The sequence below is a fragment of the Sceloporus occidentalis genome, unplaced genomic scaffold (genome assembly GCF_023333645.1).
Source record: "Sceloporus occidentalis isolate IW3139 unplaced genomic scaffold, rSceOcc1.0.p SCAF_1, whole genome shotgun sequence".
Taxonomy (NCBI): domain Eukaryota; kingdom Metazoa; phylum Chordata; class Lepidosauria; order Squamata; family Phrynosomatidae; genus Sceloporus; species Sceloporus occidentalis.
In genome coordinates, this window is record NW_028316981.1 from 226,948,878 (window position 1) to 226,961,568 (window position 12,691).

At 40.2% G+C, this 12,691-nt stretch overlaps 1 protein-coding gene across 2 annotated transcripts in view; it reads left to right on the forward strand.

The window, feature by feature from the left end:
- BNC2 (basonuclin zinc finger protein 2) overlaps nt 1–3,863 on the forward strand; it is a 334,091-nt gene extending 330,228 nt beyond the window's left edge. For both annotated transcript variants that reach the window (XM_089489441.1, XM_089489448.1), the window contains one exon: nt 18–3,863. In XM_089489441.1, coding sequence (XP_089345567.1) covers nt 18–678 — 661 coding nt within the window. In that variant the 3' untranslated portion in view covers nt 679–3,863. The remainder of the gene's footprint in view (nt 1–17) is intronic.
- Nucleotides 3,864–12,691: the final 8,828 nt, after the last annotated feature.

Below are 12,691 nucleotides of genomic sequence, written 5' to 3' on the forward strand. Positions count from 1 at the left end.
TTCCTCTTCTTTCCTAGACACAGTGCTAACATAAACCTGCACCGTAAACTGTTGACCAAAGAACTGGATGACATGGGACTGGATACTTCTCAGCCCTCACTTAACAAGGACCTCCGTGATGAATTTTTGATGAAGATATATGGGGCCCCACATCAGATGGGGTTTGATATAAGGGAAGATACATCCTCCCCAGCAGGTACTGAGGACTCACATCTGAATGGGTATGGAAGGGGCATGTCAGAAGAGTACATGGTGCTAGACCTGAGCACCACCTCCAGCATCCAGTCTAGCAGTAGCATTCATTCCTCAAGAGAGTCTGACGCAGGGAGCGACGAGGGGATTCTCCTCGACGATGTTGATGGGGCAAGTGACAGTGGAGAATCCTCGCACAAAGCTGATGCCCCAGCCTTAGGAGTCAGCATGGGTACCGAAGTCCCAGGATCCCTCATGTTTAGCAGCGTTTCCATGAACAACGGGGGGATCATGTGTAACATTTGCCACAAAATGTACAGCAACAAAGGGACTCTCAGGGTGCATTACAAGACTGTGCACTTGCGAGAAATGCACAAGTGCAAAATCCCTGGATGCAACATGATGTTTTCCTCTGTCCGGAGCCGGAACCGACACAGTCAGAACCCTAACCTGCATAAAAACATTCCATTAACTTCACTAGATTAGTTCAAAGACAGACTTGGTAAATGTCAGCTCTCAAGGAGAGCCTGGCATCTTTGAACAGCCATTTACAGACTTATATAAATATATATAAATATGAATATAAATATATATCTTTTTTTCTTTTTTAAGAAAACGTAAAAACACCAGGTGCTTCCCCTCCCCCTTTTCCTCCTTAAGTTTTGTTTTGCTTTGTTAAGATTTTTTATTTTGTGAGGGTTAGCCTGGGATGAAGTTTCCACTGCTCTAAACAAGACAAAAACAAACAAAAAATGAACAAACTTGCATTTTAAAGCCCCACTTTTGTTATGAAATACGTGGTCATCTCCAAAGAGACTGTTTCTTCTACCTATGACTGTTGCCTGCAATCTTAGAAAAAGAAGGGGCACAAAATGGAAAACCCCCAAACGAACAAAGCACTGCAGAGAGAGAACGAGAGAGAGAGAGAAAGGATAAAATAACAACTTCTGTTGTCCTTTGCGTATTTTAAACCATTCAGAGGACCGTCAACGATGCATGGCTGTTACACTTGTATATATTGAGCCTTGAAGGGCCCGTGATGTAAAACAATTGTATTGATGGTGATTTAATTTTTTCTTTTGGTTCTTTTTTTTAAACAGAATTTACATTTACATCCAGCGGTTAGATTTGTGGGGGTGGGGGGATAGTTTGCTGGCTCGCTCTATTCATTTATATTAGCTTCAATGCACATTTTTTTTTACAAAAAGAAAAAAAACACAAGGTCTTTTTTAACTATCTGCTAGAGAGGCGTAATAAGGAGGTGCTGGCATGCTTTAGAGCACCCAATTGGATACAGGTTTTTTTTGTGTTTTGTTTTTATTTTTATTTTGGGTTTTGTTTTTGTTTTGGTCTTGTTACTCTTACATAAATCCAGTCATGCACTTTTTTCTTACACAATGTGGGGATGTGTAATAATATCCATGCCCTTTTTTCCCTTAAAAGTATTGCCATACTTTCAGTGTCTTATTAAGAAAGAGAGAGAGAGGAAAAAAAGAATACACTTTGTTACAAGTGGTCTGGTCAGTATGGAACAAGAGTGCCGAACAAAAAGTGTTAAGTCTCGACACAGAGCTGCCAACTTTGCACAAGTTTTCGGTAACCAAAATAGAATCAGATGCTGTTTTGGCAGTCAGGAAAAAAAATCCTTGGAAACTGGGAGGAAGGAAAGAATAGATTGACATGTTCTCAGGTTCTAAATATTATCCATACCCACAAAACAAGGCCATAGTTCTTTTTTAAAAAAGGAACTGAAAGCTACACAGTCAGAGATGATGGAGATATTTCTTTAAATAAGAAAATATAGGCATTCAGGAGATATGTACCTGTTTCTTGGACTGCATTCCTGTGCATTCTTATCTGGAAGTAAGTCCCATAGAATTTAAAAGGGCTTACTTCCAAGGAGACATACATAAGATTGCACTGTAAGTTGTGTGGTTGCCACAAACTGACATCATTATCAACCCACCCCCCCCCCCATATTTTCTAATTGACCTTCTAAAAAGGCAACATGTAAGATAATTTCTTTATATCAGACATTTTTCCCCACTCCAGGCCATTGGTTGCCATATGCAGGATGTATCAAAAGACGGAATGTGATGGTGTTTTATCACATATCCCTCTCCCCAAATTGTACTACGGAGACACATGTCAAAGGCAGTGTGGGAGAGATGGGTTTACAAAAGCTACTCCTTACCCATAACATTTATAGGGATCTGAATATGAATTCCCCAAAACAGATTTGGATGTCCTCTCCTGAAGACTAAGGCTTTAGTTTCATTAAAACGACAAAAACAATTCTGACTTTTGCAAAGTTGTTCAGTGTGCACCAGAGAGTTCCAGCGTATGATTAAGGCAAGCTTTTAGAGAAGCAATCCAAAGCCGTTAATGGCACAAGCACTTAAAGTTTGGAGAATATGTGAGGATTTTTTTTTTCACTGAGTAACTTCCTCTTTGGAGAAATCAAAAGCTTGTGGCAATGGTGGTGGTAGGAGCGGGGGTACCCAGGACAATTTGTAATGGTCTTTTGTACTTTCCCGACACAATTTTTCAGAGAAGAATTACACTAGAGTTAGGAAAGAGCACATCAGAAAGGAAGCCAATGATTAAGGAAGACAGGGAGAAGCTGGTCTCCAAATCTTTTGTTTTGCTCTGTTTTGTTTTGTTTCTGGTGTTTACACATGTTGTCTGAGCATAGCAAACCACACTGGCAGCCTACCTTACCACAGCATACTGACTGAATGATGATATTTACTCAAGCTTAGTCTACAGCCAAAATCATTATGGTGTGTGTCATATAACAGATCCTTTTTTTTGAAAAAAAAAGAAAACGGGATATACAAGGAATATTTCCACATGCTGTGTATTTCTAGCTCAAAGAGAATGTTTTTCTTTCCTAGAACATTTCTCTTGTAACTGCGAAACCAGAAATGCTTGGTTGTTTTCAGCTTCCAACTTGAGTCTGTTATGCAATTTCAGCAACTGTGAGTTGCATATCAGCAAACCAGTCTGTTAATTTTACCACAGGAAACTAGTCTAGAAAAATAATTTCCCTTTTCACCATTGGAACCAATTCCCATCAGTTTCTATGGGACTTAGTCCTGACTAACATTCGCTTATCTGGGAACATTGTGAGCCACAGAAGTATTTCAAAAAGAAAACAGAAACACTACTTGCTGTATCTCCATGTATGTGTAAAAAAAAAAAAGTCAAATGCCTTATTTTAGGCCACATTTGCTTCTTTTGAAACAGTGAACACGTTATTTACCGAATTCATAGACTCTTTAAAATGTTACCAACCAGTGTGTCAAAAATATGTTTATATCAAAAATATGTTTACATCAAACCTCCACAATTTTTGCTGACTTGATTATTTTTCATTGTGCTTTGTCTTTTTTTCCAAAGTCTTAATTACTTTTTTTTATAAAATTGAATGAAGAGATGCTTTGTTTTGTTTTACGCTGCGTATGTACCGTATGCTTGTGAAAGGGAACATAGAAAAGTAAAGGTGTGTTCTTCCTAACCATATGAACCTTTGTAGTGTTATCTGTACTGCACTGTCTCTTCAAACACCCCCAAGTTATTAGGAACCAAGTGAGAACAAATACTGAAAAGGCAAAACAAACCAATTGCTAAATGATATCTAAGGAACAAAAAACACTGTTTTTGAAGTATGTATGGTATAAATAAATATCATTTTTAATGAAAAACATATTTGAGGTATATAAATAATTCTTTCCTGAAAAATCACTGTTCTGCATTCTCGTTTTACTTTTGTTTCTGCTAAAGGTCAAGTGGCTTTGGTAAAACTAGACTGGAAACTTAAACATCATCAAGTAGACCTTATTCAGCAAATGAGTTGCACAGACAACATCTGTTTGTTGCTCAAAATGAAACAAGATGGCAGATAATTGTAATGAATCAGAGAGGAATAGGCAGACGGTTTAAGCATTAACATTCTTTCATATCAACATTTCTATCAACATTTGAAAGTATGACAGGGAAAGGATCATGGTTATAGTAGATCCCACACATAAAGCTGTATTAAAATTACAGTTGGCCCTCCATATCCACAGATTCTGCATCCACAGATTCAACCATCCATGGCTTTAAAATACAGTACAGTTGGCCCTCTGTATCTACAGATTTTTTATCCACTGATTCAATCATCCACAGTTTGAAAATATTAAAAAACATAAATTCCCAAAGTAAACCTTGATTTTGTCATTTTATATAAGGGATGCCATTGTATGATGCCATTGTATTTAAGGAGACGTGAGCATCCACAGCTTTTAGTATCTACAGAGGGTCCTGGAACCAAACCCGAGTGGCTATCAAGGGCCCACTGTATTTGTCAACCCTTTTGCATAAGGCAATTATCTACAAATTGGCTGTTGATATACATACCAAAAGAACTGAAGTGTCCCAAAATGTTGTGCCAAAGGAGCTGAAGTGTTCCTTGAAAGATAAAGCCACTCTTTTGGATATATCCACTATTCTGTGCTCACCAGTGCAACAAAACAGGGTAACACTCATCCCCCTCCCTCAACCATCCATAGCATCCCTAGGGTTGGTGTCACCCACTGCAGGAATTCATGGTATCACCCCCCACTATCAGCCTCCTCCCATTTCATGCCATACAGGATCCTAATAATGCTCTCTTTTCCACTAATGTTACTCATAAATCATACAACGCGCCCACGTCATATGCGAGCACATTATACATGCATTCAGCTTACACTGAAAGCCACATGACTACGAGGAAATGGTGCGCTGCGTGCACGAGCCCCATTAATTTCAATGCGGCTCAAGCACACACGGAACTAGCCTTACATGGCGAGATCCGAAACGGATCCCCACGTAAGGCAAGGGTGCACTGTAATTTCAATAGACCACTGAATGTAATGCTAATAGCTGTGACATAAAATTAGCAAAATTAAAATTACACCCTCAAATTACAATAGCATATGCACAGCCCTAAATGTATTTACATATACAGAGTGAAGATTTGGTTAAAAGGTGAGGTTTTTAAAGAAAATTTTAAAAGAACTTAAAATTTTCATTTTTTTTAATTTTAAAATTTTAATTTAAAAAAATATCTGGGACCTCTCCTTTCTCCTCCCGCTGAGCTTCACCCCACTCCCACAAATGCCACAGCCCATTTTTGCCAAAAGAAATGTCACCCCCATCGAGGGAGTCACCCCCTATACCTACCTAATGATGCCACACCAAGCAATATATGAGCACCACTATTATCTCAAGGGCCAGAGTAATCTTAAAGCTTTCTAGCAGCTGCTGACAGTTGGTGTCGACTGTAAGGAGTGAGTCTGACTAATTCTGTGGGGAGAAGAGTTGTAGGCTGGACTTTACTGATGTACCTCATGCTAGAACCAAGAGTCAAAGGACAATCCCCAAAGGATCACCACCATTTCTCAGTGCTAACTAGAAAAGGGGGAGATTAGGATACGAGAAGGCACTTCACTGGGTTGCCCTACACCTGAAACAATAAGGTCTGTCCCTTATTCTGGGTGATGCTCAAGAGAATATTTGTTAGTGTTTTGCGTCAAAATGTAAATTAAAAGGGCTGTGCTTAAGATATCAAAGGTTTAGGCAATGCTGTCTTAAGGGCTTAGTTGTAAAAGAAAAGAAAAGAAAAGGAGAACACAGCTTTATTAGGGATAGCGCCCTTCAGTAAATATTGCTAGGCGTGTGTAGATTTGTTGTATGCCTTCAATTGGTGGCAGCCATCCTTAAGGTGATCCCATCACTGTGTTTTCTCGGCAAGATTTCTTCAGGAGAGCTTTTCCATTGCCCTCCCCTAATGCTGAGAGAGTGTGACTTGCCTGAGGCCATCCAGTGGGCTTCTGTCACCAAACAGAGATTCAGGCCCTCGTCTCCCAGTATCCCAGTCTAGCACTCAGTCCACTACACCTCACTGTCTCAATAGTGCTGAACAGCATCTATATATTTTCTTTTCGGGGGGAAGGAGAAAAGCCACATCCTGACAAAAGCATTGTTGCCAGCAGCAGAGTAAATGTGCGTACTTTTGCAACATTTAAATGACCTACTTGAGTCTTCTGGTGATGGAATAGAACAACTCCAGACTCCCTTGTGCCATTTTGAAATGACAATGTTCCTTTAAAATGTTCACACAGTGGGCTAAATTTTGCAAATACTGTTCAGATGCCCATGCATTCTAAGTCATACTTGTATTGGGACGTGTGGTGCAAACACAATCCACTGTTGTAAAGAACTGGCATGAATGCAACTGATTAATGTTTAGTTCTACAGCTCAAAAAAGTTACATATTTACTATGTACAGTATATACTTCACCGTATATGAGGGAAGACGATTCACCTTGAAAGTCCTCTGGGCACCTCAGTTTTGCAAGTACTTTCTTCCACATCATGACTGCTGGTAACTGTTTCTCTGTTTGTTATTAATTTTATATCCCACCTTTCTCCTGCCAAGGGGCCCAAGGCAACTTACAATTTTTAAAATAAAAGTTTAGCTTTTAAAAATGTCCTTACTTAAGACAGATTAAAACTGGCTCTTTTAAAGCTTTCTAATTCTTGAGTGAAACAAGTTGGAGAAAAGGGAAGTTACAAATGGTTTGAACCCCATACATTGCTAAGAAAGGTACTGCAGCAGCAAAATGAATGTGTGTGTGTGTGTGTGTGTGTGTGTATATATATATATATATATATATATATATATATATATATATATTGTTTATACTGGGTATTTTTAGCTGTTTTTGGATTTCTGGCTAGTCCCATCTTATACTGCCTAATGTCTTTGTACACTTGTCCCTCCACATTTGTGGCTTTGACTTTTGTGGATTTGATTATTTACTGATTTTATTAATATGTTCTCTCTAGGAATATTTAGGCCCTCCAGTGTAACTCTATGGTCAACTTTTAACCAAAAGTCACACTGAAGGACCTGGAGATTTCTAGAGAGAATACTCTACTAGGCATTTGTAGCTCCTCCAGCGCAATTCTGTGGTCAGTGTCTGGAAGATGTTGGCCCCAGAGTTGCACTGGCGGACTTAGAGATTCCTACAGAAGCATTTGTTATTTGTGGTTTTTTCACATTCATGGGGCTCCAGTGCTTCTAACTCCAGCAAATCTGTATTTTAAGGAAGTGCTCATAGTCTAAAGTTAGTTTGGAGGTGAAGACTTGAGCCTCTTTGTTTGCTCAGGCACATTTCGGAGGGGACAAATCACACACACACACACACACACACACAATTCTCTCTTTCCAAATCTGGGTCCATTTTTCCCAGCCAGACTCTAAAACATGGGGTATATATAGCAGCAATGCTTGTGCATGGAGGCTTCTGTAGACGACAGCACAGGATGGGTGAAGTACCTCCACCCCCTACCAAACTGTTTTTCCATGAAAATGCAGCCTATTTCCTAATAAAGATTATGGAGGGAAAAAAGAAAATGCAGCCTATTTCGATAGCCGTGTTGTTTCAGCAAACAAATTTGGATGAGCATCCCATTTGCTATAAAAATCCAGTCTAAACCCAACATTGCATTAGCAAATTCCCAGTTGCACGAAAGCAGTCCTCCACCCTTCCTGCAGTGCTCTGAACCAACCAAATGCCATCACTGAAACCATACAAAACCATCGGAGGTGGTGCACTAATTCTGTAAGCAAAACGACCACATCTGATTTTAGCACATTGTCCCACTTGATATATTAGTGATATTGATTTTATTTTATTTTATTTTATTTGCAGCTTTGGAGTATTTTCTAAATATATTAAGGAGTTGAGGAGATGGGGAAATGGCTCACTTCTTTGAGGTATACATTTCCAAGGTGAAAGTCCCTTATCCTCTTTAGATGTGGTGGTTCTTGTTCAGGATCTTGATTTGGACAAAAGATCCAGGATGTCTACAATGTGTTGGTTTGTGACCAAGCATTCTAAGCCAATTGATTTATCCTTCTGGGTAAAAGCCAGTCTAGCAGGTCTGTTTATTCATTTTCTTGATATTAGATGCATCTAAAAACATATCTACCTAGTTGTTTAATGCAATGGTTTCTGAATTATCTGATGTTGCTTATTTTGAAATATGTATAGAGTGTCAATGTAGAATAGATCTGACTTATGGAAATAATTCTAGATTCTGTTATTCCTTTGGCAGATACTTATTTTTTTTGTATATGTGTGTTTGTGAATTACTACCCCCCCAAATTGTGTAATACCAGGTATACCTTCCATCCCTATCTGAAGTTTTATTGATGAACAGTTTTAGAGGGTTACCTATTATAATTATATAGAAGTGTTCTACAATCTTGTCACTCTGCCTTCCATGGAAACTGGAAACATTGATGAAGAACCAATGTTTTCTGCATAATACAGATGTCTTAAGCATTGTCCTAATTTGGTTCTTAGGGATTATAGGGTTGTTGGGTTTTTAAGTGCTATGTAATGTGTTACTCAGTTTGCAAATATCTTATGATATGAAGATGAGATGGTTTTCAATTGATTTTTTGGCACACTGAGCATCTCTGGCTGCATGTCACTTCAGTAAATTGTCTCAGCTTGCTTCTCACTTCTGATTTTCTTTTCTTTCTTTTTTTCAGATTTTTTCAGGATGAAAATAGTTATGATCTGAACCCCTTGGAAAATTCAACTGAAAATTTGCAAGAAATTATTGTGTGAATTGTTCCTTTGCTGCATTCCACAATAATGTTCCTATCCAGCAAGTAAACTAAAACAGTGGAGGCAGATTTAACATACGATTTGCAAAACTGTGTTGCAAAGACTAGGCATGATTTTGCAAAGTCTAGATGCAAATGGGCATCTGAACTGTGATGCATACCCACACATGAGGTATCCCAACACTACCAGTGCAAAAAAAGGCCATACATTTCTGTCCAAATCGCAATACAAATATGAATGCACCATTGTCTATATATCTACATTGGCATCAGTTATGCGGGTGCTATTCATGACTGTATATGAGTTGGTGCCTAGAAATTAAGAAATGATGGCCAAGTTCCTGCATCAGGAAATGTAGTGTAAAGGTCCACCCAGGCAGAATTACACCACATCTCCCCACTCACAGGACTTACCCTCCAAGCTTGTTTTCTGCTGCTCCAGAGACTAGGACCCAGAACAATGGATGCAAGCTACAGCAAAAGAGATTCCATCTCAATATTAGGAAGAACTTCCTGACAGTAAGGGCTGTCTGACAGTGGAACAAACTCCCTCGGAGTGTAGTGGAGTCTCCTTCCTTAGAGGTCTTTAAACAGAGGCTGGATGGCCATCTGTCGGGGATGCTTTGATTGTGATTTCCTGCATGGCAGGGGGTTGGACTGGATGGCCCTTGCGGTCTCTTCCAACTCTATGATTCTATGATTCTATGATTTAGTGGCTAGTGGAGAGCAGGCCATCAGAGATGTACAGAGATGTGTCATCATCTTCCAAGAGAACCTCTGCAAGATATTTCCCAAAAGATATTTTCATCAGTGTACATCTGGCTACAGGGACATAACCAGGTACTTCTCCAAGAAGGAAAAAGTCTTGGGCAGATGGGAATTACTATTTGAGGGACAAAATTACTTCTTCTCTCCACAGTGGCCACAAAAAGACATACACAGGTATAGGCTAGATCTGCATATGTCACTAAGGGTGCCAACTAATATGCTGACTATGGCAGAACTACAGCACACTGTATTTAAAAAGCCATCACACTATCTGGGCAGGTAAATATGCAAAGCTTTGGGTGCATGTGCCTCGAGATCACAGCTATCAACTTTGTTTCCCCAGAATGAATGTAAAAATACAAATTCCCAACCAACTTTCACACTAAGACGAAAAAGGTCAAAATGCAAAATACAAGCATCAATTAACCTGCTAATCCTCCCTTATATCGACCCCTTATACCGGTTCTTACTGCCGGGACACAATAAGATGTATACCCATGTAAGCAAATGTCATAAGGACTCCATGTCTCCTGTAAACAAACAATGTCAAACTTATTAATATAATCAGTAAAATCAACATCCCCACTTTTCCTTCCCCAACCCGCAATATTCCATGAAAGTAGCGTAAAACTTGGGGAACTCTTAGGAGCACCCTCCGGCAGTCACTGGAAAGAATCAGGCACAATTGATGATGTAATTTGATCATCTAACTGGATACAGCCATTCCAGTTAGGATTATACAGGTCTCTTGTCAGTGATACTGCTTGAGAAGTCACTTCTAGAGTAGTCTGAATCGTCTTTCGGGATTTGGCTGTTAAATCTTCGGGGATTGATATAACCATTGATTGATTTGTAAGAGAGAGACCAAGGGGTCCCTGCATAGCCTTTCCTTCAGTCTGTTTAGGATCAGGGTCGTCTTTCTGGTGAAACTTGTCGTGAGGTTTATCAAGGGGTTTGTCAGTATGAGGGCTAAGAGAAATGAGTTCATTTAAGTCTTTAGCCCAAATTTGGTGTCGAGATTCCACTTTTTCCACCGCTTCAAAATCTATTAGGAACTTTTCCTTAGTTACTTGGTGAGCGTTAGGTGATAAAGGTTGTGCTTTATTCCCATGGTTGGTTTGACAATCCTCATTTCTTGAGATGATTGTATCAGGAGATAGGGACGCTTCTGTTACGTCCTGACTGTTGATTACCAATTGAATTGCTTGGCACATTTTAGACCATTCATCCTTAAGTATATTAAGTTCATCGATGTTAAATTGTTTATCCTTCAAAACACGTCCAGAGCTATCAGAAGCAATTCCATCATTTTTCCTATCTTTAAGGGATATAAGAGGGTTTAACACTCTATTGGTATATACCCTCACACAATGTATGTCATAATTTTTTATCAATAAGGACTTTTTAGCCAATAATGTACTGGGAGCAGCCGGGGAATTAAAGGTCAGAATTAGTCGTGAATAATGACCTACACTTGGTAGGAAATGAAAAGATTTTAACATAACCTTCCTAAATTCCCAACCCAATAACCTGCTTAAGGAGTTCTTGATATTGTACAAATTGGACCATCTACCCTTATTGATTGAATTATATCCTATAGCTAGCATTACCTGGGAAGCATTACCTGGGGAAAAAAAAAAAAAAAAAAAAAAAAAAAAAAAAAAAAGGGAAGGTGTTCCCCTGGGTCCTGGGCCCCGCTCTGTCCTCCAAACACTGCTGCTGCTCGTGGAGGGCGATGGTAAAGTGGAGGCTTTATGCCTCTCGCGTTGCTCCTCCTGCAGCCACCTCCTGTGGAGGGAAGGTGTTCCCCTGGGTCCTGGGCCCCGCTCTGTCCTCCAAACACTGCTGCTGCTCGTGGAGGGCGATGGTAAAGTGGAGGCTTTATGCCTCTCGCGTTGCTCCTCCTGCAGCCACCTCCTGTGGAGGGAAGGTGTTCCCCTGGGTCCTGGGCCCCGCTCTGTCCTCCAAACACTGCTGCTGCTCGTGGAGGGCGATGGTAAAGTGGAGGCTTTATGCCTCTCGCGTTGCTCCTCCTGCAGCCACCTCCTGTGGAGGGAAGGTGTTCCCCTGGGTCCTGGGCCCCGCTCTGTCCTCCAAACACTGCTGCTGCTCGTGGAGGGCGATGGTAAAGTGGAGGCTTTATGCCTCTCGCGTTGCTCCTCCTGCAGCCACCTCCTGTGGAGGGAAGGTGTTCCCCTGGGTCCTGGGCCCCGCTCTGTCCTCCAAACACTGCTGCTGCTCGTCGACATTGTGCTAACAGCCATGCAGGCAATATAGTTGCTCAGTCATGAAATTATAACTTAATTGGCAAAATGTGGAAGTTTTCCCAAGTCTTGTTTAGCATTTATTGATTATTTTATGAGACATGTTTTTTTGAGACAGACAAGACATTTTTTTCAGTAATCAAGCTTATAAAACTAGCCAATATTTTAGGTAAAAAACATATTTCAGGCAAACGAATATTTGCTCCCATTTTCTTTTAAAGCTGAAAGATATTTGGATATTTAAAATGTTAAATATTTAAACAAAATTCTTTATTCCAGTGGCATCACTAGGGAGATATGGTGGTTGTGGACCACACCAGGTGACACCACTGTTCCTCAAACATCTACCTTTTGACAGAAACAGGTTGTGGCATTTACCTGTGTGCCATTAAAATGCTGAAAATATGGTGTGGGTGGGATGAGGCTCAGTGGGAGGAGAAAGGAGAGGTGGAAAGACATACACCCCAAAGGGAAGGGGAGCATGAAATGTAATGGAAATGGCTCTTAATTTTTCCTTTTTAACTGTTTTTTGGCTGGCATCATTTTATGTATGTGAAAGTTTCACTTATGTCTGTGTGTGCCCCTTCTGGGGTGTTGCAGGGGTTGGTATGAACTTTCTTCCCTGTTTCACAGTGCCCAAAGTCCTTCCTGCTGACCTAACTGCCTCTCAAGACTACCCACCTGCCATGTAACCATACCTTGCTTTGTGGGGAGCTGGCAAGATCACAGAAACTTCTGGCTATGTCCCTGTACTCAGATGTGAACTGAGGGCATCAACACTAAGTTCTGCTGG